The following is a 27,727-nucleotide window of genomic DNA, read 5'->3' on the forward strand; positions in this document are numbered from 1 at the left end:
ATTGAACAAAAAATAGGTTAGTTTTAACTGATCCTCATGTATATTGCAACAACTCTACCATGTTGGATAGATCGTGGATTAAGCCAAATGTCTCTGCTCTGCACATATGGATTTATTACTTATGTGAAGCCATCTCAACTTTCTGACACTGTTTTGAGGTAACCAATTTACCATGTTAGTTTTCAGCTTTACAAAAACGGATATGCTTATGTTTTTCTACTTAACCTGCATGTTAAACAAGTGGGTCAAAATTGTCCACACTTGATTTTAAGGGTCATTATCAAGTAATTTTTATTTTCAAAAAAATATATTGTATGCAATTATCTAAACCAGGGATGTGCAACCTTTGTCACTGTGGGATCAAATAGAATTACTAATTTTAAGTGGTGAGCCCTTTATATATCACAAGGTGATTTTACTTTGTTGCATACCAAAAATATCTACATTGAGTTCACTACAATTAAATTCGCTTTTCGTTCTAGCCCCAAAAATACCAGGCACGTTTAATACACTCAAAAATATATAAATAACGGTATTGGACTTGTTTTGTAGTACATTTAAGATCCAAGCTTCTCTGCGGGCCGCACAATCTTTTATCAATGGGCCACACATCGCACTTGCCTGATCTAAATTTCTGGTTGGTGTTTGGAAAACAGTTTGTAACAGATATTTTATATCTGATGACGCATAAAATATTAAACACAAGCTTTTTTAACCTATTTGGATTGTTTCTTACCTTTCTCAATACCTACAAGAATTTCCGAGACATTTTGTTAAATGTCACATATATACATGTTAGGTTAAACACCTTTTTACATACATGTCAAATAGGTTAAATGCCAACATTTTATCTGTCATTAGTATGTGAAAATTGTTTAAAACCCAAACAACACAACATGGCATTACAGAACATTGTCACTTCACAAAACCATTTTTACAAACAACTCTCGCTACTATGCCACTCTCGCTATTATGCCACTCTCGCTATTATGCCACTTAAAGGGTGGCATAGTATCGAAGTTTGACTGTGGTGACTTTTACAGTCCATGATATGTGTACACTGTCAGTCAGATAGAAGTCTCAACTCTTAGGGGAGTAATTCATTGTTTACAATTGATGCGGGTGAATGCAGCGGGAGTGCTCAGCTTGACATCGGGAGAGACGTTTTATGTTTTTTTAGTGCATATTTTGTTCCTCATTTATTTCAATCTTCATTGTTTGTTGTGACAACAAACACAGCTCCAATGTATTTCAGTTGCCTCATTCCAATTTGCTCAAGATAGCAAAGAAATTATTTTGAGTGCAAAAAGTAGGAAGTCAACTAACAGGGCATTGTGATGTCATAATAGGTCCAATACATATTGGTTTTGATAAAGTTGTGCACCAAATACTGACTTTTTGATAATAATTAGCAAATATTATATACAGTAATTATGGGTCCCCTTCCCCGAAGGGGACACATATTGATTTTACTCAAAATGTTTTATTTTGTTTTTCTTTTTTTTTCTTCTCCCCAAAGTCTGTCCGACTCGTTTTTCCATCAAATCCTTGATGGATTTGGATGAAATTTACACATATGGTAGATGTAGTTATGTAGATGTGCATCCCACTTTGTTTTTGTTGATAACCCCAGTATTTACCCCGCTAGCCCCCTAAAATTGGTATTTTTTCCCGAAGTTTGTCCGACTCGTTTTTCCATCAAATGTTAGATGAATTTGGATGAAATTTACACAGATGGTAGATGTAGTTATGCAGATGTGCATCCCACTTTGTTTTTGTTGATAACCCCAGTATTTACCCTGCTAGCCCCCTAAAATTGGTATTTTCCCCCGAAATTTGTCTGACTCGTTTTGCCATCAAATGCTTGATGGATGGGGCAGAAACTTATACAGATGGTAGATGTAGTTATGTAGATGTGCATTCCACTGTGTTTTTGTTGATAACCCCAGTATTTACCCTGCTAGCCCCCTAAAATGGGTATTTTCCCCCGAAGTTTGTCCGACTCGTTTTTCTATCAAATGCTTGATGGATGTGGCTGAAACTTATACAGATGGTAGATATAGTTACGTAGATGTGCATCCCACTTTGTTTGTCCGGATAACCCCAGTATTTACCCTGCTAGCCCCCTAAAAGCGGTGAGTTTGTAAACAATGTCAGAATTGGCTAAAATTTGGATAGCTTGTAAAGTATGCCAATTATCATTATTGCGCCATTGCAGTTCGGGGGTTGTTAACAGCCCTTTGACGTGAGAAACATTAACGGTTGTTGCTCAAAACACCTCTAGTGGTTGAAATTTTAAACGTTGGCAGATTGGACTGAAATTTTGCAGTACTATTGATTGAGTCATTGTGGTTTCCTACTTTTAAGTTTGTGTGTGTTAAACCTCAAATTAGTTATCCTACTAGCCCCCTAAAATGAGTTTTTTAATTTAAATAGTTTTTACTCCATATAGCATATTTAGATATGCACAGTACCAATCACTGTGTTTGTCTTCACAATACCAAACTTACTCATTGTTATCTATTAAATTGCATTATTTTCAACTTTGCATGTGTGGGGACCCATGAGTTTTTGCCTGCAGAAACAACCAAGGTTATAAAAGACGATGGCTAATATGGGACCCAATACAAAATAAGCATAGGAAATATATTTATGTTTTAAAATAGATCATAGTGTATGTGCAAGGGCAATATGTGCTAAGCCACCCTTCTAGTTTGTTTGTGACAAAATCATTGTTTAAATCGCTGTATTTTAAGCTAAACCAAGTTCCATGCTGCATCATGTACAAGAAAAAATGCATCAATATAAGTTGTTTCATCTCTAACACTGTTTTACAGATGACGATCGCTCCGAGCGAAAACGAATGCGAGGTTTTGAAAACAACACATCTGACGGTGAAATCCCTAACCCGAAAGTGAAGCCCTGCCTTGGTTTGTCCGTGAAGCGACAAAAAACTGATGAAGGTAACATTTTTGTTCTGCTTTTTAGATTCACAAACACATTGTTTGTTTTATTCGAGTTTTTAAAAGTTTTATTGGCACAAAAAATAAAAAAACATTTAATCACATCCCTAGTTAATATTGTTGTTAATAAAGGAAAACCTGAAAAAAAAACTTTAAAACTTATTTGTGTGTTGTCCAACTGGCAACATGAAATCACACAAAGTTGAAAACAGACTGTAGTCTATCATTAATCTTTTGCCCTGGAAATGAATCATTTAGTTTGTTAACCAGCCCGTGTGATTTTGTGTTGTTCTAATCTTCCACCAAATACTTTGGCTTCTTTTGTGGGGTGTTTGTTTCCCTGCTCTAAGGAGCGGCTGTCTGCTGGCAAGTGAATAAGCCACAAGATGTTCTTGCCATAATATAAAGGTATAATTTTTGTTGCCTTATTATTAAACCATGCAAAAACCTTGAAACTATAACAAATATGTTTTATTTGAATTTATTGTTTTATAAAAGCAAGCATGTACTCAACTGTAAAACGACAACCTTGAGATAAAACAAGCAAAATATCGAACATTATTGACATTGTGCAGAAAACAAATTTGAGGAAATTGCTGACCAGAAGCAAATAGTTCATGTACATGTTTATTTGAATTAAACACAAACAATACAAGGTGGCAAATTACACAAACTGTTGTTTAAACTTTAACAGTCTACATTTTAAATATGGCATATACACCTTAACCTTATAGAAAATATTCATTGCTGCCGTAAGCATTATGTATAACTGGCAAAGCTGTATATTAACGTCCATTTAGTTCTGTTTCTCTGCTATCAATATCACTATACCCTCAAACCATTTAAGTCAAAAAAAATTTCCACTTTGTATTTCATTTTTTCAATTAACAGCAGTTTTTTATGTTAAAGTTATGCTTATTGTTTTTATTTAAATTTTGTATTGTTTTTTGTAGAGGAGAGATCAACACAAGGTATTGAGCATGACAGTGAAGTTGACCATGAACCACAAGCATCACAAGCAGCAGCAGGACACATGAGTGATGGAAATGAGATGGAGGTTGATGACAGCATTCATATCAGAATGGAAAAGTAAGTTTCACAAAAACGTGGGGTAAAAAATAGTTAAAATATGAAAAAAGCTAAAGACTGGTGAAGACAAAATGGTGTTTACACATTTCTTGCCTAATTTTAAACTGAATTCTGTGAATAAGTGAACGCTTATACCAAGTTTACTCGTACAGCACACTAGAATTACTTGTATATGCGATATTCTAACATAATTCTTTTCATTAAAATTATTCCTCACATAATGCATTGGAATTTGCCTGTGGGATTAAATTCACAAAAGAATTACAGAATTGCCATTTAATCTTATTGGCAGTTTATAGAAATGGGGTCACTGCTTACTGGCTGATAGTAAGACAAAAAATATGCCATGAATTTATGTAGTTTTTGCAATTCTGTAAGTCCAATTTTATTTGCGCCTGAAAACAATATATATTTGATGGAGTAATTAGTTTACTTTTGTTGAAACATAAAGTTGTTTATTGAAAACATTATGCTTCACTTATCACCGGAACACATAACGATTATTGCTTAGCTAGAACCAAAAAGCCAACTATTTAAAATAGATGACAAGAATAATGAATATGAGACAAGAAATGACTGTATCAAAACCATTTTCAAACTTTTGTGTAATTTTAAAACACAGCACTTCTTGTGAAATCAATATCAACTCAAATTGCATCTTAACTAAACCCAATATGTCATATTTAGATACAGAAGATTCATGGAACTTCTTGGTCAGCAAACTCCTCTGATTGAAGCAATGACTGAAGCAGGATTAACTCATCAAGACTTGATCGCTATTAGCCAAATGAAAACTATGACCAGCAATAAACCAGAATCAACTGCAAGTACCAACTTTTGCCAAACCACAGTTATTTTGAGATCCAGTGTGCTTTGTAACGGCTTTTTTAAATATATTGTTAATTTCAGAATCAATCTTCTTCTAAACATGAAACTTCTCAAGACACTCACAACACAAGGTAGAAAATAAATATTAATCCAATTTCATTGATTTTCAAGTACAATTCTTAAGTTTTAAACTTTTTTGGCAAGAAATATGTTTTGTGAAGCAGATGTCATTTCCCTTGATTCTAATATAGACAATGTTGTTGCTAACATTAAAATTATACCTTACCCAACAAAAAATTGAAATAGCAATTGGAGCTTTTCAAAAACAGGTTGCATACTTTGCATTTTGTCACCAGATTAATATGAGCTGGTTAGCAATTTAGTAAAGATTTGTAAGCTAACAAAAAAATTTTTAGTCTATCTTTTTACATTTTTTTAGTAGCAATGCAACTTGGAACCCGCCCACATCATGGAATAATACAAATGTTGATTCTGCAGCATACCAGGTATGTTTTTATTGTTTACTGTTTGTCAAATGTAAGTGTTGAAAACTTACCTTAGTAGCTAGAGTGGATGTATACGCATTGAAATTGCACACATTTTACTGTTTGATTTTACTCAGTATAACTAAAAGTTTAGTTACACTGTTTAGGCATTGTTAGATGAAATATAGACTTCAGTACATTAAATGTGAAACATCGAAATGTTTGACACCTGCATTTTGCTGATCAGATTTAATTTAAAGCTTTGTATAATCCTGTTGTTGTTTCTGTAAACTGTAAAGTATTTTAATGGTGTAAATTAGTGATGGGACGAGTACCCGGTACTCAGTACTCGGTATCGAAATATTTTGTCTCAGTTTTCGATACCAACGTGCGAGTACCGAAGGCCGTTTTGCACCATAAGAACTTTATGGCAACTTTATGTCAATATTTGCTTCGGACAGCACAAAATAGGAAAAAATTCCGCCAGTTTATGTATATCTTTTTCGCTATCACATGGAGATTACATTTTTCGGCATGTGTGTGTGCGCGCGCTTGTACCCCGACTATGGCAGACAAATTAGCCAGTGATATACAACTAAGTACAATACTGTACTTAAGTACTCGGTAATCGTACTCGGTATCGAAGGTATATACATGTGGTACTCGTACTCGGTACTCGCTTCAAAACCTGGTATCGTCCCATCACTAGTGTAAATCTTCATTTGTGTGCCATTGCAAACCTGAAATTGGTGCTTGATATTTTGTTTGTTGATAAAGTTTGTATGTTACAGGCTGTCACACCACCAACATCTTCAAATCAAATCCCTCCCCTCAAACCATTTTCTTCAGCCAGTCTACCTCCAGCAGTTGCTGCAGCCTTCATGGCTTCAATCGTTTCAAGCAATGCAGGTGTGTAACTTCTAAATAAGAGAAATTCAAAGATACCGGGCAAATTTATGATGTTTACTTGTAAAAAAGTTACTCAATAAAGAATACAGTACTTCACACAATATTTTGCCTTCTAACATCATGTATGTTATTTTGACCATCGCTACCGAAGCTGTTTTAGAAAATCTGTTTGAATAACCTATGTTGTCTGAGGGTGTGCAGTTGGAAAAGTGGTGTAGACTAATTCTGGCATCGAAACATTACTGATTTATCAACACTAGTACTTCATGAATATCTAAAAAAAAATGTTACTTGTTGACAACAATTGACTTGTATTAGACTAAAAATTGAATGAAATAACCCATTTACTTTGGCTTACGAGCTACCATAAGCGCATTACATGACAGAAGTGGAGGAAAAATGATAATTTTTTATTATGTTAGTTTACTAAAAAAACAGGCCTTGTGTTTAAAGGAAGTGGTTCGGTACTTAACTTGCGGAAGTTGTAATTCAACTTCAACTAACGACAAAACTCTTTTTCACACTGATTTATGTTAAAACATTTTTAGAACATGCTTCAGCTAACTCTAAAGTGGAACTTCTGCAGAAAATATTCAAAAGATCATCAGCTATTTCTCAGGTAAGCATATATGTTACTGTTACTGAACATGTGTTTTAATACATGTTTTTTTAGCGATATATATATATATGTGTGTACTGAAGTAAATGTATGATATTATGTAACTTAGGAACGCAAGACACATATTTTAAGAGTGGTTTTACTAAAAACATGAATGCCAGCTATACAAAAACAGTTTAACTCATTTTGGTGAACTGTTAAATCTTTCATTAACATTTTTCATTAACACGTTTAAATTAAAAAAATGTGTAAATACAAACAGAACTGTTAAAACTACTCAATAACTTGTCCAGTAAATTTCACAGTCTTAGTTTATCATCTAATGCTGACAAAATTACACATAGCGGCCCGTCATAATCTTTACAGGACCTGATCTATATCACTGTAACACTTATTATTATTTCAGGTCTCGTCCAGCTCTTGTGTGCCACCTAGTGTGAAGTATAGTGAGAATGCCGACTCGATCGACACAATAACAGCTGGAACTGTATCAAGTGGAGTCGGGTGTGTAACTTGTTTGTTTCTGTTTCTTCCAGGCTACATTATCACTGACGTATATTTAGACTGAGAAATATTTTTCATCAACATTTAAATTTGTTTATAGAGCTATTCTGGCAAATGTATTTTTATTTCGACGTTTCGACGTCCTATACATGCCGTAGTACAGTGCAACGCGCATTCAGTGTTATTTACCCTGATGAAGACGACCTGTATAGGACGTCGAAACTTCGGAATAAAAATACAATTTACCAGAAGAGCTCTATAAACTTGATATTATGCCTGGCAGCAATAACTTATATATTTAATTTTGTTTTTTTACATTTTTGTAGTTCAATCAAAAAAGGTACTCTGGATCCAACCAACTTTGATGAGGATGTATTCGACAAATATATTTCAAAGTAAGATGCTTTTTTGCATCTGTTGAAAAGACTTGTTTTCTCTCAGTTTTACGCGGATAATAAGTGAAGCAAATATTTTTTTGTATTTTTAAACGTAAAATAATATTTTCCTGTGTCGGTCGTTCTACGATTCTACTATTATCAGAGAATATTTTTCACCCCAGAAGAGCATTAAAACAGTCTTATATATTCCCAGGTACACATCGAAGCACCCTTGTATGCAGGCATCTTGTCCTCATATCAACAGAGATCATTACCACTGCACTGATAGTGATTGTAACTTTCAGGTAATCCCTATAAGTGGGCATTGTTTATACGACTTGCGAAGTTCTTATAAAACCGTTTTCCATAAATGTACAGCGTCTTATTTACCTATTCTTACCGTTTGTGACCCTAAAAATTCAAAATTGCTGATCTTTTTCAAACATATCTATCCAGCGCTTCACCAACAAGTCGGATGTGATTCGTCATTACAACATGCATAAGAAGAGAGATAACTCATTAGCTCATGGCTTCATGAGATTCGCACCAACAGACGATTGCTCGAGACAATTTGGTAACTGCCACTTGAACGGGAAAAGCACCCACTACCATTGCTTGCATGTAAGTTTAACTCATTACTCGCATTTTGTAACGAATTTGCGATTCAAGTTTATTGCGTCAGGTACCTAAAACTGTCCAAGGCATTGCGAGAACCTTCAAAAATCTAAAAAGTGTCAATTTTACCAATTTTAAGCAGAAACTATTTCTGTTAAACGAAAATCAACAATAATTTTGCGCTTTTGTTGCTGTGGTTATTGGTCAATCTGGCGATGCCCTATTACGAAGCTGACATGTGCAGCATACAAGGCAGGCAACGGTGCTTGTGGTTCAACTTTCGACGGGTTCTTCACTGAGCCTGTGTAGCTCAGTTGGTAGATCTTCTATCGCGAGTCTTGGAAAGACTCCTATCGTGGGTTCGAATCCCACCGCAGGCTAGCTTTTTCTAGTCTACCCTCTTGCCACATGGGAATGCTTGGGAGACCTGTTTGATTTGGTATAACGCCGTCAATGGGCCTTGTGTACTATGATAATTATGGGTCCCCACATATTGATTTTACTCAAAATGTTTTTTTTTTTTTTTTTTTTTCTTATTTTTTCTTCTACCCAAAGTTTGTCCGACTCGTTTTTCCATCAAATCCTTGATGGATTTGGATGAAATTTACACAGATGGTAGATGTAGTTATGTAGATGTGCATCCCACTTTGTTTTTGTTGATAACCCCAGTATTTACCCCGCTAGCCCCCTAAAATGGGTGTTTTTACCCCGAAGTTGGTCCGACTCATTTTTCCATCAAATGTTTGATGGATTTGGCTGAAATTTACACAGATGGTAGATATAGTTATGTAGATGTGCATCCCACTTTGTTTTGTTGATAACCCCGTTATTTACCCCGTTAGCCCCCTAAAATGGGTGAGTTTTTAAACAGTGTCAGAATTGGCTGAAATTTGGATTTCTTGTATAGTATGCCATTTATATGTGTCGATTGTTGCGTTCAACCCTGTAGTCCTAACATTTACCCCACAAGCCCCTAAAGTGTAAAACGTATTTGTATGTTACTGGTCACCACAAATGAAAGATTTCTTTGGAGCAATAGTGTTACAAGGGCAACCAGTTGTATGTTGCTCATTGGTGGGTTGCTTGGTGGTCGTTTTTGCGCCATGGCAGTTAGGGGCTTGTTAACAGCCCTATGACGTCAGAAACATTAACGGTTGTTGCTCAAAACACCTCTAGTGGTCGAAATTTTAAACATTGGCGGATTGGGCTGAAATTTTGCAGTACTATTGATTGAGTCATTGTGGTTTTTACATATTTTTTAGTTTGTGTGTCGAACCCAATTAGTTGCTCTACTAGCCCCCTAAAATGGGTCAGTTTTTTAAAACGTTAAATAGGACATACTTCAAACAATATCTGGGGTGAATCTAATTTTATAGCTTGTATTCTACATAGTATAATTATTTAAGCCCAGTGCCGATCACTGTGTTTTACCTTACATCACCTGACTTTTTCATGGTTTTGCATTATTTTCGAATTGCATTATTTTCAACTTTACATGTGTGGGGACCCATGAGTTTTTGCCTGCAGAAACGACTAAAGTTATAAAAGACAATGGCTAATATGGGACCCAATACAAAATAAGCATAGGAAATATATTTATGTTTTAAAATAGGTTATAGTGTATATGCAAGGGCAATATGTGCTAAGCCACCCTTCTAGTTTTACTAAAGTTAGCATTTTTGTTCCATTTTGTGATAACGTCTATAATCAACTTTTTCAATGTTTTCAAACACGGCGTGTCACCAGATGGTGCTAGAGTGCGTGAATTTATTCCATCATAGAAATAAACAAACAATAAATGAATTTGTGAACAGACAAGCTGCACGAAAGTCTACACTAGCACTTCTGATGTGATGACGCACGAAAATTTCCACAAGAAGAACCAACAGTTTGTGAGCAATGGATTTGAGAGATATCGAGCCACGGAATCATGTGGAATGTCAGATTGTCCGTTTGTCAACCAACGAACAACCCACTTCCATTGCACGTGAGTTTCAAGCTGGTGTTTTAGGTTATTATTTTAAAAAGGCCGACATCCCACGGCCGTGTGCACTTATTTACTTGTACCTTAAAATACACTCGCGCGCTTCCACTTTCAAAATATAAGTAGTGGCGGACTTGCATTGAAAGTCCTGTGCAAGATATTAGTTTTCTGAAACTCATTAAAAGTGCGTTTTTGTGGACATAAAAGTAGAGTTTCTATGTTACTGGTCAAGTTTTCTGGGGTAGAGCTACTTACGTAAGAACTCGCAGTTACCAGGTTTGAGAATTTCCGCTAGGTGGCGCAACAGAGAACAGAGGCCGTTTACGGTGACAATAATTGCTGAGTCAGCATGTTGCAAATTAATGTATTATTGTCACCATAAAAGCCTATATGTTTAAACTGATTGATTTGGACAACTTGTTGAACGATCGTTTTATCCCCCAGTCGTCCCGGTTGCAATTTCACTTTCAAGAACAAGTGTGACATCGAGAAACATAAAGCTTACCACACCAGAGATGACGCGTACACCAGACAGGGATTCAAGAAGTTTTACAAGAACGAAGCTTGCCAGTAAGTCGTAAAATAGTAAGGATTAAATCAAGGAGAATTGTTTGAAAAGTTGTTTGAACTAAATATATCGTTGCCTTTTTTTCCTGATGAAGGCGACCTGTATAGGACGTCGAAGCGTCGGAATAAAAATACATTTGCCAGAAGAGCTAAATATACTTGATACTAAGCCTGGCAGCAATAGCTTATATATTCAAAGATTGATGTTTTAAATTTCAATTCACTTGTTTATCCTCCCTAAGAAATGTTGTTTAGAGCCCTTGACCAAAAACAAGTAACATATATGAAAAACACTAAATTTCAAACTTTTGTTTCAGATTTCCGACATGTGCTTGGAACCGCACAGCAAACCACTTTCACTGTTTGCGGAATAATTGCGGCTTTTTATTCACGTCAACCAGCCAGATGGTGTCGCACAAGAGGAAACACGACCGACAAGATCTTATGGGATCTGACAGTCTAAGCTCAAGTAAGAAAAAATACTTTGGAACGTTTTGTTTTAAATGAGAAATATTACAAAGATCATTTTTTTCCGCGCAAATCTTTGTTTTTCATCTTTCCTATCAAAACAGTTTGTGACAAAAATATTTTCTTGGTGCACAAAACTCTTTTAGTTAATTTTTTTCATTGCAAAGCTTTTCTTCTCTCTTTGTTCATTTTTTTCTGATGGTTCTTTTCTTTACTAATTTTCGAAACTTTTGTGCCAAAATCCTTTTCTAATTTATTCATCTTCTGTTTCTCTTGTCGCCATAGCAACCTCTCCAGAGCTTCTTCCTCCTCCTCCCACTCTCACTTCTCTTTCCTCCTCTTGCTCCTCCCGTCCTCCTACATCTGCTCCGTGCGCTCCACACCTCCCTCCAGCGGTGGTGCAGCAGTCCTTAGTGAGACATCAACAAGCCCCCGTGACCTTTGGACGACCCCCGTCCTATCTGGGTGTTAGGGGAAACCCCCAACCCCGGTTTTGATGCCATCTTTTATTTACCCCTACGTCGCGTCGCGATTACTCAACCGTGAGATTTATTTTTCTTGCTTTCTATGAAACTTTTTCTTCACTGAAATCTTGTTCACATTCAAAAAGAGGACTTTTAGAAAGTTTTTCCTGAAAAACGTAATATTTGTTAAATTTACTTTTTCATCTTTTTTGTTCAAAAGCCTACTTGATAAGCTGACAGTTCACACTGTTTCGACCTTAAAGTTCTCATCAGTGCAGCTGGTGACGAGAGATCGGCCATATTGACTTGTTAGCCATCCAACGGTACTCCAGTTTGTGAGACCTTATAGGTCAAAAATTGTGCACTGTCTGCAGCTCATCATTTATTGGCTCTATGCTTTTACATACTTGATAACATTAGGAAAAGTTTTTTGTGGCAAGCTCTACCGACCCGGATATATTATTCTCAACTTTCCACTTTTCAGGTCCGGTTCCTTCGCTGGTTCTCGAGTCGAGATCAGGTGGAAGTGCAAAGTTTGATTCTTCCATGTTGCAGGAAGCGGCAAGAAAAGTTTTAGCCTCAATTCCAACAACTGTAGCAACTGGTGGGTTTTCGTTTTACTTCTTACACTACTTTGCACTGCAACTTGCGGGAAATATAAACCACTGTGAAACACATTACACGGATCTGTTCGTAAGTTTAATGGCAAATATAACAACCCAAGTAGATGTGGCCCTTCAAATCACTGATGATGGCATGAATATTTGCCGAAACGTTTGAATAATAAAGCATGTCGCTTTTTATGTACATTGGCCGGATCTATTCATAAGTTTGGCGAATTCAGTCCAAATAAACGTAAAAAGCGACATGCTTTTTTAAAACGTTCAAACGTTCGGCAAATGCTCATGCCATCATCTGTGATAACAACTTGTAAAATAATTGTTTAAAAAAACGTAGGGTATGGAGTGAAGAGTCCTGGCATAAATCTCACATTATATTTTTGATTCTCGTTTTCAGCTGCCCTGCCCCACACTTTATCGGGTTTCACTCCAAAAGTTGAATCTTCTAATCCTCCAGTTCCTTCATCTTTTAACGCATCTACATCTGCATCTCCTCTGCTGCCATCCAGCGGTGAAATGAAACCCGACATGTCGTCAACTCCTCGGTGAGTTTTCTTTCGCTCTTGCGGTTCTAAATCAGTGGTTCTCAACTTTTTTTATGGTCAGGACCAAATAGAAGTTTTTTAGGTGTGCAGGGAGCCGCAAAAAATAAGACCTCAAAAAATCACTTAGGATTATTAGCTAAAATAGAAATCGTTGGTTGTTTTCTGAGGTCTGCTGCGAGCCGCAAAACAAGTAGTTGTGAGCCGGATGTGGCCTCAAAAGCAGTTGAGAATCATTGGTTTAAATTGTCAACTTTAAATCTTTTTAAGTGATTTTTTTGGTTGAAACATTCTTTTCTTGTAACTATTAAATGTGTCTTATGCTATTGTTCCTTTTTTATAACTTCTGCACCTAATTGTGTATTTTACTGAATTTGAAAATACTTTTTTGTCCAATTGGTAATTGACCTATGTTTTTTTGTTTCCACAAGCTAAACTAATGGATACTTTTGTTTTCCAGTGATGAAGTTGTATCTCGGGGAAATATCAACCCGTACATTCTACCACCGGCATATAACGATCAAATGGAGGTAACATTCGCTATAAAATATATTGAAAATTGCCAGTATTAAACCACAATGTGAATGCATCACGACGTTTTGACGTGTTGTATGAGACGCCTTCAATATGATAACGGCATATCGAGAAATACAAATTTCTCATAAAGCGGCATAAACACAAAAATCATAAAATACCCATCACAGAAATTTATCTATTTTTAGACTTCAACATACAAGAGTGAAAGTCATTACAAGCAAGAAAGCAGTCAAGCAGAACGTGGTGGGCACTGGAGCGAATCCGCTAGGTCACCTGACCGCCTGCCAGCCAATCAGGAGCAAGATAGGGATAACTATGGTTCATTTATTGATGAAAGTCATCAAAACCAGAGTAAGTGAGGTTTTGAGTTTTGCTGAACAAGCGTAAATAAACAGTAAACATGGGGGGAATATTAATTCGGTATTGGATATCCCAATCGGTTTAACAACAATAACATTTTTTTAGTTGAGGACCAAGCTCTTAATCTTTCATCCAAGAGCAATTCGACGTCATCAAGTGAAAAGAAACCGATGGAGGTAAAATAACTTAACAATACAACAGCAACTTAAGCTCACATTAAGACAATACTAATCCTGTGTTGCACTTATTTCAGATTCACCAATCTGACAAACCCTCAAAAGCGGTGCTCAAGTTTTTCCGAGGGTAAGCACCTAATTAGCATAATTCACTTTTTCTTCAGACTTGTTTGACAAAGATTTTGTCTTTAAACGCGCACATAGAAAAATGTCCGTAGTTAAGGCGGTGTCTCAATGAAGATGTTTCAAAAAATCGTTTTCATAATGACTGTCTATGTGACGATTTTTTTAACCAAACTTAAAATCAAGTAAATGTTATCACGTGTACTATGTTGAAATAAAAATGAAAAAACGTAAAAAGTTGCGAATAACAGATAATTTAGGTTAAAAAAAATCTGGTGTCCCCTGAATATTTCTGCTTCAATTTGCACAAAAAGCAGAAAATGAAAACACGCAACTTGTGGTTTGCAAATAAAATGTTTATTTTCACACAGACTCGGCCCTGATGAATGCAACGTCGCCAACTGTGTATTCGGTTCGTGTCATCATTTTCACTGTGCTGTAGAGGATTGTTGTGCTGTGTTCACTGAAAAACATCTCGTGCTAACTCACACCACGTAAGTTGTCCAGCAAAACCTCTTTTTTACAATTTATTGATAAACACAACAGTTTTGTAAAACTTCATTTGAGGCTGAAAAATACTAATTTGGAAGTTGCTCTTTTCGGAAAACTTCGACTGGGGCTTATATGATGCTGCAGAACCCCACTCTCATGTCACAAGCGATGTCGGGCTCACAGGGTCCCTCTAGTGGCTTGGGAGGACACTTGGATTTGATGAAGAAGATGGGAGGAAGCGATGAGGAAGGTTTCATCCACATCCGACCTGGGTAAGTTTGGAATTCGATCAGATTCGCAACAATTTAAAGCTGCTTAAAACTCCCCTTGTGGCCTTTTTGTTTCTTTTTAAACACCTACTGAAAAAGTAATTCCCAAATATGCGTAAAAAGCGACATGCTTTATTGTTCAAATGTTTTGGCAAATGCTCATGCCATCATCAGTGATATGAAGGGCCACATCAGTTACACCCGTTTACTTGAGTTAATTATCCAAATTCATTCCACATCTAATTATTTCGAGTAATCGAGTTTAGGCTTAACACAAGTTTTGTTAAAGCGTCTTATACCGCATGAGCTCGGTCTTACGATCAACAAAATAACAATTCTGTGTTTATTTCTTCACCAGAATGACGTGTATGCGTCGTGATTGCAAATATATGATGCAGAATCACTGGCACTGCACTCTGAACCGGTGCAGATACGTTTGCAAGTCGCTCGGCAAAGCTCAAACGCACAGTTATGTTATGTATCATGCTGTAATGTGATCAACACGTGAATGTTCTACTTGATTGCTTCTGCTGCTATAATAGACTGTCAGTACACGCACACCAATACAACGGTCGCATAACATACTCAAAACAACGCCAGGTTATTTGCCTTGTTGGTCCACAGGAGTATTTCGCTGCAGCGAAAAACCATAATTTATGACGTCGTTGTTTTTAATTTATTACGTCACATGTAACACAAGCGTATGGCGTGCAAAGATTGAAATTAAAACAAATAATTTTCCTGACACTTGTTTGTTTTCATCCAGACAAGCCCACGACAGTTTGGAAGCTTATGCAAAAGCGGCAAAAGAATGTTTTCGAAGCTACACAGTGAAGAAGATGTGTCCTAACCCGGTAAACTAATGTTGCGTCTGGATTTAATAAATCCATCAAATTGAAACTATGTGCTAGTGCTAAGCTGCTGTTTCATCGACTTTTATCCTCATGTTTTAGGGCCCAATTACTAAATATGTGACCCGTTTTACACACCTAAGGCTAGACTTTTGCAGCCTACGCCTTGCCATGTGGTGGTGAATGCTTGGTGACCGGCTGATTCGGTATGGCGCCTTCAATGGGCCTGACGTAATGTGATCTATACAAGTCTAAGAGCTTTAAAACATTGTCGACGCTGTTAGTGAAATTCCAGCGAGTCGACTTACCACGAAATTTTATTCAGAGTTGCGAGTTTCGGTTGAGGGGACATTACCACTGCTTGAAACCCGGTTGTCAGTTCGTTACCATAGGAACGTCGAAACTTCCCTGGCACATGAAGAAGCATGAGAAGATTGCTAGAAGAGAGGCGAGCGGATTTAAATATTACACAAAGAAGGAGCAATGCGGAAGATATGGTGGGTTTTTATGTGGTGTAAATTTGCAAAACTAAACAGCGAAAATGTTCCCTTTAATGGTTGGGACCATATTTTAATAATTTTAATAATTTAATTCATTATTAGCTTTTTAAATGCTGCAACTTTGGAAAATAAAACGGCAAAAACATTTCCTTTTCATCAATTGAACCTCAATTAACCTTTTGTTTGTCTTCAAGAGATTAAATTATTCTTTTAAATGTTCCAATTTTGCAAAATAAAACGGCGAAAATCTTTCCTTTATTGCTTAGTGTGGTTGGGACCTTGTTTTAATAATTGTAACAATTAAACTACACCTTTTGGTTGTCTTCAAGAGATAAAACAATTTGTTAGCTATCTCAAATTGTAACTTATACATTGTTTTTTAAGCAAATTGAAGATTTAAAAAGTTACGTGGTGAACTATTGGTTTTTGGTTTTTACCACATTCCGCACTTAGACACATTATACCTAAGCGATGTACTTTGTTTGAAAAGTATTTTATTTTAGCAAACTGTACATATTTGTTTCGTAGATTGCAAGTACAACGGATTGTTCAGTCATTATCACTGCATAAGAGCCGGTTGTGCTTTTGCTTTCCAATATAAACATCAGATGTCAACTCACGTGAGAAAACATCTGCGCAGAATGTTGGGGAGGAGTTACAACGGAATGGGTGAGATACAGAAATAAACAATTGCACAGAAACATACAAAACAACATGTTTAATCGGAAACAGCACGTGTTTAATCGAAACATGAAAAAAATTTCTACGTATACACACACAAAACTTGCACCAAAATGTCACACACACACACACTTACAAAAACATACAAATATACAGTAAGAAACAACAGAAGAAACAGTTTGCATGTGTGCTCGCAATATATAATTCATTGCTCTGAAGAAGCTTTACAGTTCTGGTGGGCAAACCGTCAGCAAAAATACAAGTTCTCGAACAACAACTAATATTTTGTTTAGCATTACACCAGTTGAACGACAAATTCGATAATCATACGAAACGCTAGTTCGGTATTTTCCAGAAAGAAACAATTCTGTAAAACATCTTGCACAAACAAACACAAAACATTATCGTCAAAGTCCGGCAAGTAAGACACGAAAAGAGTTTTAAGATTTCTATTATTATTGCAGATATGACGTCAGACACGACTGACATCGACCACAGCAACGTCGATTCCGGCGACGACTCTCTACCGCTGATAGTGGACGAAGCGGACGAGATCGAGCAGCGTCCAGGCGTTGCCATGGATACGAGCCAGGTACTGACAAAACAAATAGAAAATCTTTGCCTGAAAATTATCACGAAAAATTCAACAACACAAAACGGCGTCTGATATGCTTGACACTAATACAAAAGTTCCATCACAAAATCTTGTTAAAAGTTGAAAATATTACTTCAACAAATTTTTTTTCTTTACAGGCGACTGCATCATCAGTGACGCCATCGTCGTTTCTACAGAAACCGTCGAATTTCATGCATGAGTTGAGCCGACCTCAGCTAGCGATGTTGGAGCAAATATCGAAAGGTTCGGGGTCGAAATATTTCACTTATTTCGCTTCGACCGAGACGAGCTCGCTCACCACAAACCTTTCAATTACAGGGAGGCAATCTTTGGCGCCAACTAGCGGAGATATGGGTTCCCCCCGACCTGTGACGAGTCTTCACTCTACGTCACTTCCTGCCCAACTTGAAAGCAACGATCTTTCGTCGGATGAGGGGGTGCTGGATTTACGAGCAAATTATCCCGACACCGATTCAAACAGCAACGAATCCAACTCGAGTGAGTTTTGAGCGATAAGTTTTCTATGAATAACATGAATTCTATGAATTTATTTCTATGTTTTCTATGAATAACATGTTGTAGCGATTAAACTAAGAAGCTAAGAATCCCGTTTCCCGTCGTAATTCATAAAAGCATTTTTATCCCTGATAACACGCAATTATCGTTTTATCGCCATTGCATTAATGGTGACAGAAGCGATTGTTGAAACGTCCATAATATATTGTATTCATTACTAAGTATTACTTCGTACATCGAATATTTTGTACAATAGCAACATAACATATTTTACACACACACGTTCTCTGGCAGTTTTGTTTTGACCAAGCTACTTTTTAGGTCCGTGTATATTGTAGCCAGCACTTTGAGCTGTTTTAAAAAATATTTTGAACGCCCCAGACGAACCGTTGGTACCAAGCAATTGAAGTATCGCGGTGAACCTTGCTCTAATCCGACGTTTTAAGTGCCGTTTTCGCATTTAATCTTAGTATTTCAAGTTTAAATATATGACAGAATTATTGTTGAAACGTTTTGTTCCATTCCAACACATTCTCTTGTGTTTTTCTGATCTAAACAAAACTGTTTGAATGGAATTTTAGAATTCTCGAACGACATGCCGTCGACAAACGGTGATTCCCCTGAGAAGATACCGGAAGAGGAGGGGAGTTCGTTTCATTTTTCTGACCCGGAAGTTGTCAACAGGTGAGGAGAAGTTTCTCACTGACTTGTTTCGCAACCTGAACTTTTTTCTGCCGGTTTCGTTTTGATGCAAAACAGTTTAAATGTCAGGAGTTTAAAGCGAGCAAAAAAGTTTCCCAAAATTTTCACAAAAACACGAAACGCAGAGAAATAGTTGATATTCTCATTGGAATATTTTGTTGACAAAATAGCAAAAGAAAACGTTTAGCAAAAACTTGATGACACAAAACGTATTTCTTATTGAAAAGTCAAGCGATTTTTGTTTTTCGGTTTATTTATTCAAAAACTAGGCTTTCCCGAAATGTAAAAAAAATCTTGTTAAATGTTACGTCACTATTTGCGATCATTGCGTCATAGTAGTATGACGTAACAGTTGAAATTCTCAAATAAAGTGAAATAATTTTTGTTGAGCAGATTCGTTCCGAAACCGAACGACGAGAATCAATCGATGTTCGCCAAATTCCGAATCAATAATGACGTCATAGAAGGATTTCGAAGGTTCGAGTCTTCGGAGAACTGTGGCGACACCCAGTGTCCGCATGTGTTTAAAGTACGTCATATTTCATTCATAGAAATCGTTGTCATGTAAATAAGTATTTATTCAACATAAAAAATGTGGGTAGTGAGGGTAAAACCCTTTTCACAGAATTCAAATATAATTGAGAATATATCCTCCTTTCTGGTGATAAAAGCATGCTATAATCCCTTGCAGGTTTCGCATTATCACTGCACGAGGGACGGATGCATGTACAGATTCACAGGTCGCACTCACATGTTCAAACATCAGCAGCATCATGAACGTGTGGCCGGGTTGGTGAGGGACGACTTCAAGCGGTTCAAGACAACACAGGATTGTGAAGTAGATGGTTGCCAGTATAGAAGCACCAGCACACATTTCCACTGTCTCAGATGTCAGTTTAAGTGAGTTCATTCCGCAGTCGATATTTTGCTACCAACGAGCCTTTAGATTTGCAAGAGGCTGGGGGGAATTCTAATTTATGGTCGTGTTTTGCTGCACAAAGCTCGTTAGGAAACCCGCTTTAAGCTTGCAAAGTCGTGCATGTAACAAGCGCTATGGTTGGCTGCACAAAGCCCGTTAAGAAACCCGTTTTAATCGTAAAAACGTTAATGCAACAAGCGCTATGGTTGACTACACGAAGCTCGTTAAGAAACCCGCTTTAAGCTTGCAAGGTCCTTGTAACAAGCGCTATGGTGGACTTAAATCGTCTTTATTAGAATTTTTTCGTTGCTTGGAAACAAACTTTGTATTGTGACGTGACAGGTGTACAGACAGTGCGAAAGTTGGAACACATCGACGTCAACACGTTAAAGCTGATACACTTGAACAATCCGGTTTCGAGAGATTCAGAGGGAAGGAGGATTGTATGCGGGACACGTGCAAATACAGGTAACAATCACAGATTGTGATGTCATAAACCAGAGGAAATTCTGTATGAAAGCATCAAGCTAATAAATGATAAGTAACAGCAAACGGTGAAAACTTTTTCAACCTACAAGGTTTCATGCAAAAGTAGTTTTCTGGCAGAAGAGCATGTTTCTAAAATACCACAACATGGTCCTATCGGGTCGGTTTTAATCCCAGCTTTAAGTGTGGTCGATTGTATCAGTTAGCAGTCGATTACGTCACAGCAGTATGTCGTAACAACTTGAAACTGTGAAATAATAATTGAAATTCCGACAGACACAGAAATACTTCCCACTTTCACTGTCTCCAACCGGGCTGTACTTATTCGGTGGTCGTTCTGTCCGGCATAGAACAACACGCCAACAAACATAAGAGAGGAATTCTACTCGCTCAAGTCTGCACAAAAGCCGGGTACGTCATTGCCATGTTACGTCATATTGCTATGGAAACAAGCACGGTTAGAGAAAAATATCGCAACTTTTGATGTTTTTTTCGCAGACAAGACATTGAATACAGCAACATGTCGCAAGCCCGAATTCCGCTGAATCATGCTGACTCAGCATTTAGCGCCCCCACCTCAAGCGGTGCCTACCCACAATTCAACGCAGAGTCGTACGCTCGAGTGAGCACTCACAGCAGCCCCGTTCCGGATGAACGAGCATCGCCACAGTTCAATGCTTCTGCCGTTGTGACGCAGCAGTTTAATCCTAGTCTCATGCAAGGAAACGCAGCCTCTAGTGTGGCGATGGACCTCTCTGATTCGCTCAATCTGTCTGCCAATCAAAATCACCAGGGCGGGGTTACAAGCGTGATGACCGGTTACCATGCAGGCATTGGACTTTCCTAGCTTTCCTAGTTTTTATTTTTCCCGTAGATTAAATCGTTTTTCTCCCGTGAAAGATTTTTGCGCTTGTTATAGTTTGGTGGTTAGAGTTTTATCGTTGTTGGATCGAGTTTCTTTTCACTTTATAGCGACTTGCCTCCCGCTTCTTGTGGCGAATTCTTTTATCCAAGGCATCTTGCCCCAAACTTTGCGTATTTTATCGCAAAGCGCTTGTTTATGCAAAAGCCCGCAGCTTTTAGCTTTTATGCAGCATGCTTTTGACCGCGAGTAACCTCGACGGCGGTGAACTCTTCTGTACGGGGTCAACGACCTTCTGTAACCTTTTATCAGCTCGTTTTTAGCATCAAATAAACAGCAGCCTGTTTTTTTGCGCAACATCCTTCTATGAAGTCATAGTGTTCGATTGAAAGCCATAATCTGTACATTGTTGTGTCAAACACAATGCTCTGTGTGATGTTACAACGGCATCCTGCCTACCGTGCTCATTTTTTGTTTATTTATTTAATTACTTCGTACTTTTGTAGTGTGCAGCATGTAACTGTGTTCGTCACGTACTTCTGTTTTTTTACTGGGGACCTGTTTTTGGCGGGAACCTCTGTGATTGGTCGAATTTTTAACCAATCGAGATCACGATACAGTCGCTCAGGTGCGCAGCATAGTGTCCATACTGTGAACAATAAAACCGTTCGAACACCTGCTAATGACCTTTATGACGTCAGCAAACGAATAAACGCCGATTGTGAACACGAAGTGAAATTTCCTTGTATTTATTATGATCACTATTTTCTTGCATGTATTTTTTGTTTGTGATTCTTTTCAACCAAAAACTTTTGAGTTCTTGTCGATATATGACGTCATCGATCAGGTACGTGTTTATGACGTCATGTGTGTGACGTCATGGACCGTGTTCCATCTTCAAAGATATAAATCCTTTTTTATCCGACTCGAGTGCTTCATCAACCCCTGCGTGCTACGTAATACATTAATGACGTACTCGCATTATGACGTCTGGCTGTGACGTAACAAATTGTGTAGTGTGACGTTTTATCGCGTGTGTGCCCATAGTAATAATATATCAATATTTAGCGGCTGTACTTTTTGGATTGTTGTCGTTGTTTTCACTTTGGTTGGTGCCTCTTAGTAGAGGGAGTTGACTCGATCGTTGTGTGTCTAGCGAACAAATTCTGGATTTGTGCATTTTCTCTATGCATATGTACATAAACAACATATTGGTCACTCCGGCAATAAAATGCATGCGTGATTGGGAATTGGTTTGAGTAAAGTGATTTATAGATTGGGTGATACAGGCTAATATCAAGAACGTTTGTCAAATATGGCAACTAAGAAACCGCACTGGTGTTTTCCGTGTACGCTGTTTTATTTGGTGAACAGAACTTCGGGTTCAACCACCGTTGTACGTAACCGCCTGTCTTATGAAACATACCTAATACATTGTAAGCATCATTCAAATAACCGAAAACTTGACTCGATAATTGTGGTTGTGGTCAATGGCATAAATTGCTAGTTGCACTGAAAAGGTGCAGCGATACAAGCCTACATTTAAAATATCAGATCAACGTTATATTTTTACGATTTTGATTGAACGTGATTTAAAGGTGAGGTAGGAGGCAGAACCTGTGAAAATTGAACACTTCAGCAACAAGCCACTTTAAATCGGGTAACTAAAAACATTGTTAGGCTTCAAACAGGAAAAAAGCATAAGCCTATACTATATTCAAATACTGTTTTCTTTTAAGCGGTATGTAGAAATCTGAGTCAAACAGAAACTAGAAAATGAACGATACAGATTGAATTTTACCAAATATATCAATACCGTAAAGTTATTTTTTACCGTTGCATTTATATTATTTATTCATGTACTCTATTTTTTACGAAATCATATATCTGTCTTTTTTTAGTGATTGCGTTCACCTTATCTTCGTCTTTTTTTATCACTGCATTAATATTTTGCTTCGTTTTTAAGATTTTCCGCATTTTATTGATGTCTTACAGCCATTGTTGTGTCTGTTTACGATAAAGTAATCAAACAACATTTGCAAACACACACACACAAAAACAATCTGTTTAGTCCATGTTTTTGCAAAAGTAACAACGGGCCGTTGTTTAAAGCTTGAAGTAAACTATGCTCCGTAGATTTACCTTCCCCGAATGTTCGCCGTAGAAACAACACTTTGGTTTATTGTAAACAAAATAAAATTCTGTGAGCTGCGTAACTGACATGGTAGAGCTACTAACACCAGAACGAGAATCTACCCCCAAATTTGATTTGTAATATCTCCACAAATGCTCACGGTTAGGGCTAGTAGGGTCGGGGTAAGGTATTAGCACTTAAAATTCAATAAAACTAACCCAAAAAATTAGTTACTAATGTAAAAATTTATGAAAATATTTCCCAACCCATTTATAACCGCTAAATAAAAATTCAGCTCTATACGCCCCCTTGTGAATACGAAGTTCTGATTCTCGTTATGGTGTTAGTAGCTCTACCAACTTACATGGGATAAATTACCGATGCGTTAAGTGCCGGTTGCCATGGGAATTGCAACGACGAGGAATGTGACGTCACGCACCTCGCGCAAAAAATCCAATAAATTAGGCCTGAAGTAAACCTGCTTAACGTATGATAAAAACCACGTGGCGTGACAGAGTTAAACAGCAAGTCGGTTTAAATCTTTTCAGCTTAAATGTCAGCTAATGAATTTGAAGTGATATCAAAATGAAAAACGTCAGCAACAGAAAAACAAACTCACAGGTTGGATTTTGAAGCAATTAAAATTGTTGGATGGAAATAAAAAAAGCATATAATAGAGTAACGGCAACGTATAATTCCAACTTTCACAGCAGGTTTGATTTTTAAAATATTTATGTTCTACCAAGAAACCGAAAGCGGAAACTGATTTGCTGTAAACTATCAAAAATATATTATCAGCTTTTGTCATTTTTTCTTCTATATTCCAGCATGGCGCGTTTTATTACGGATAGAATGCGCACAAATTACGTCACGACACAACACGTGCCTATTTCAACGAATGTTGCTCCAGGAAAATCAATTGAAGTTTTTCTCTGCATTTTTGACGAGACTTGCTGATTACTTGTATCAGCTCTGTGATTGGTCGGTTTTCGGGCGCGGGAGTGACGTTTGAGAAGGAAGCGCTATGATTGGTCGAAAAAAAAGAAAAAAATGAGACAACTTGTTCGATCTGTCATTCCTTTTGATCATCTCGTGGTGAAGGAAGCTGTGTCGATGAGACGACTCACCAATTGAGAATAAACAGGTAATTTGCGAGTTGTAAATTTACTAGCCTGGTGTTTGTGCAGAATAAACTCGGGTGCACACTTGTTGACTTATGTTACATATACCAGAATAAAATTTACCAGAATATGTTTGACTTATTTATCAAATACACAATATTGCTGCTGGATCGTATGTTTCAGGTCGTCGGATGGTTTCAATCGCTTCGGAGAAACATCTACCACAGCGAAGAAGAAATACTTTATGAAACTTCCTAAAATAGGCGAGTAAATAAATGATTGAAGTTCATGTACTTATCTATATTTTAGGCGTTAAATGATAATAGTTTGTATGTCCAAGTGTTGGCAGTATAAAGTGCACTTATTCTGTCTTTGCATGTTGGCATAGTTAAATATTTCATAAACTATAGTTTACATGTTGCCTTGAATTCCAAATACTGCTTCTGCTTCTGCTTTGTTTTGCAGGGATTGGATTTCCGGCGGAAGCGTAAAAAAGATGGGGGGAACTTTCGGCTTCAAGTTAAGTTGATTGTTTTAACACTTATATAATGCTAGGTTAGCTAAAATAATATTTGCTGCATACACTGACGACTCATAATAGTTTGCAGAAAGTTAGTAAGAGTTTTAGGCAGAAGTGTTTAGAATGAGCGTCAAATATGCTATACATCAAATTATTTAAAACAATTTACAGTTTCAATGCTGGTACATCCATGTTTATATTTACTCAAATGGTTTTGGTTTCAGATCATGGCGTGACTAAGGTTTAAAGACTTCTAAATCTGAACTTGACAGAAATCGCACTGAAGCTTTAATGTAAGTAAACTATAAATAGAAAACACGAGCGTTGTGAAGTTAAACATAGATTAGAATTTAAACTATTATTTATACCGTTGCTTCAACGAATAGCAAGCCCGGTGTGTTCCATGATGTTTATGCATTTACATTGTTTTGCATGTCACGTGTGTTTGTGAGCTGCTATTCAGTTGTCAGCATCGGTAGAATTGATTAAAATTGCAATATTCCTTTTTACATCAGTTTAACAGAATGCGATTGAGATATTAGCTTTCTATTATATTAGTTTTAGGTTTTTTTTATCAAACCAGAATGCTGTTGTTAGTTTTGTTGCAGACGTTCGAAGCAGCAGCCAAACATCGGAAACAACTGCGGTGACAAAGGTTGTGGAGAAACCCTGATCGGATCAACGTAATTGAAGCACAACATTCCAAATGTAAGTGTTTATCTTACCTAGTTATGTTACTTTTGAAGGTCGCTGGTCGCGTCAATTAAATCTAATAACTATATGATTCCATTTAAATAAGACGGAAATGCTCATGCCCTCCAAATAGGCGAATGAATAAAACTTGCTACAAAAGTTATGTTATATTTTGTTTATATGCCACTGGCCGCGCACTTACCATTTATATACTTGTTTTTTTAGTCACTTCGATAACATCAGGAGAAACAACTGGGAAACATTGGTGGGTCTTCGCGTGGATAGGATCCTTCAACTGGATAGGAATGACGCAACCAGCGATCGATGACGTCATCGTGCACTTTCGGTTTAACCTTCGCATGGTCATGATCCTTTCGCATGTAGATGACCGTGATGACGAAACCTGCGATCGATGACGTCATCGTGTACTTTGTATTTGTCCACTAATAAACAATCTTTCATACACGTTATATTTGGTACACTTCAAATACACATCAGCATTGTTTATCAGTTTGCGTGTGTAATATTTTGTACCAACGGTTTTATTCTGCTTTAACGCCTCTGTGCATCGTCCAAACTTTATTCTCTTATATGAGTTGTTGTGCCGCCATTTTTAATGACAGAACAATTCCTTGTCCTTACTTACATAGTGTTTCCACACTCCATCACTGTTTTTTCACCCCTTTAAATCTTCCACAAATCCATTTTTAGTCCTGCTTCTTGCATTGTTGCGAAACAAATTTTCCTGATAACATATGTTATAGCTACATCTAATACACAGAATGATTTTTTTAACAAATAATTTCCCATAATTTTCACGATATTTCGTTCTACGTCGCTTTCGTATTTCCCTTGCTCACAACATTTTATTATTGTTAGAAAGTTCCACCCTTTTGGTCTTGGAAAAGTTGCAATTTTGTCCCACGAATCTTAAAATAAATAACATATCTCCGTTCCCCACTAAACTTCTAAATCGTCCATTTAACGTCTGTCCTTTAGTTTGTCGTAGTAGTACCTTTTTTGCCTAACCATGTGCGTGAAACTTGTTCTTTGTTTACTTCAATAATACTAAATAACACGTTTTATTTCGATTCGGTGTGTTGTTTTTTAGGTAAACCACCAATCAGAGCAACATCGCAAAACACAAGAGAATTAAAAAAAAAATTAACCTTGGGTTACGAGGATTCGAAGCCTTCGCGAGATTCGATCCCATGACTCACTGCTTTCTACAATTTGCTGCAAACCACTACACTAGCAAGCTGCTTCTTGTTTATTGAATGATTCTTTTATATAACTCTAGAACCGCAGTAAAAAACGCTCTGGTACTACAACATAAAAGAACCACTTAAAGCTTGGATGGTCGTCACCAGCCGTGGTGTAGAGGTTAGTTCCTTGCTTCTCAATCCTCTCACCACTGTTCGAACCCCGGTAAAGATAAACTCTGCCCCGGTAACCGATAACACACTTTGGGTTCGAACGTTGCCCCTCTGATAGAACTCTGTGGTGATCCTCCTTGGTTGAAGTCTCTCCCCGTTGTAACAATCTCATCTCCCGCTTCCCAGGCTCTAAGCCATAAGCCGTCAGCGAGCTAAAGTTTTTCCCCTTCTCTATGTGTGTCACTCCACTCTCAAACCTTAAGACCGTACACCGATTTAAATGAGATCACAATTAAAAGGTAATTTTGCACTTTTTTGGAAAACCGCCCAATATAATACAACAAAAAAGTGGGGAATGTTGTAGAGTAGTATTTTTAGACACTTTTGGGGGGGTTGGGAGGTGGAGGGCCCTTCGGGCCCTGCTTGCGCCGAAGGCGCAGGCCCTTTGTACGGAAGAGGTTGGGGGTTCTTCACATCACTTGGGGGGAGGGGGGAGGGGGTATCGATGTCTTCGATTCGAACCATTGGCTTCGAACCGGCGCTTTTTCTATTTACCCACTACACCGCGCAAGCGCCCTTCGGTCTAAGGGCTAAACTGACTTATGACTTGTTCTTTTCGTCGATTCTTATGTCATCAAACAAAATATTTCTGCGTTTGAACGATCAGCGTGAGGTTCGTTAGCTTATGGGGGGCATGGAAGCCAGTCAGGGGGATTGGGCGAAGTCATGGAAATGGGTTAGGCCCATGGGGTGGCTTAG

The 27,727-nt window shown here is 37.4% G+C and overlaps 1 protein-coding gene and 1 long non-coding RNA gene across 2 annotated transcripts; both read left to right on the top strand.

The window, feature by feature from the left end:
• On the top strand, window positions 1-22,374 carry LOC145229752 (zinc finger protein castor homolog 1-like). Its single transcript, XM_080095078.1, has 36 exons — window positions 1-158; window positions 2,838-2,963; window positions 3,917-4,052; window positions 4,740-4,875; window positions 4,962-5,011; window positions 5,320-5,386; window positions 6,157-6,274; window positions 6,823-6,893; window positions 7,300-7,397; window positions 7,724-7,792; window positions 7,989-8,079; window positions 8,231-8,395; window positions 10,204-10,376; window positions 10,818-10,943; window positions 11,258-11,409; window positions 12,357-12,476; window positions 12,890-13,037; window positions 13,495-13,564; window positions 13,757-13,922; window positions 14,037-14,107; window positions 14,185-14,234; window positions 14,602-14,724; window positions 14,815-14,994; window positions 15,350-15,469; window positions 15,758-15,845; window positions 16,168-16,339; window positions 16,871-17,011; window positions 17,488-17,615; window positions 17,777-17,882; window positions 17,958-18,137; window positions 18,737-18,839; window positions 19,251-19,386; window positions 19,549-19,757; window positions 20,119-20,244; window positions 20,539-20,673; window positions 20,761-22,374. The coding sequence occupies exons 2-36, from the start codon at window positions 2,864-2,866 to the stop codon at window positions 21,107-21,109; spliced, it is 4,473 nt and encodes a 1,490-aa protein (XP_079951204.1). The 5' UTR covers window positions 1-158; window positions 2,838-2,863; the 3' UTR covers window positions 21,110-22,374.
• A 1,959-nt stretch (window positions 22,375-24,333) lies between these two features.
• LOC145228728 (uncharacterized) lies at window positions 24,334-26,683 on the top strand. The gene is made up of 6 exons (XR_013860229.1): window positions 24,334-24,402; window positions 24,563-24,642; window positions 24,845-24,898; window positions 25,124-25,192; window positions 25,497-25,607; window positions 25,818-26,683. It is a non-coding gene; the product is annotated as an uncharacterized LOC145228728 (long non-coding RNA).
• The last annotated feature ends 1,044 nt before the right edge of the window (window positions 26,684-27,727 follow it).

The sequence above is a fragment of the Phallusia mammillata genome, chromosome 5, assembly GCF_965637545.1.
Source record: "Phallusia mammillata chromosome 5, kaPhaMamm4.hap1.1, whole genome shotgun sequence".
Taxonomy (NCBI): domain Eukaryota; kingdom Metazoa; phylum Chordata; class Ascidiacea; order Phlebobranchia; family Ascidiidae; genus Phallusia; species Phallusia mammillata.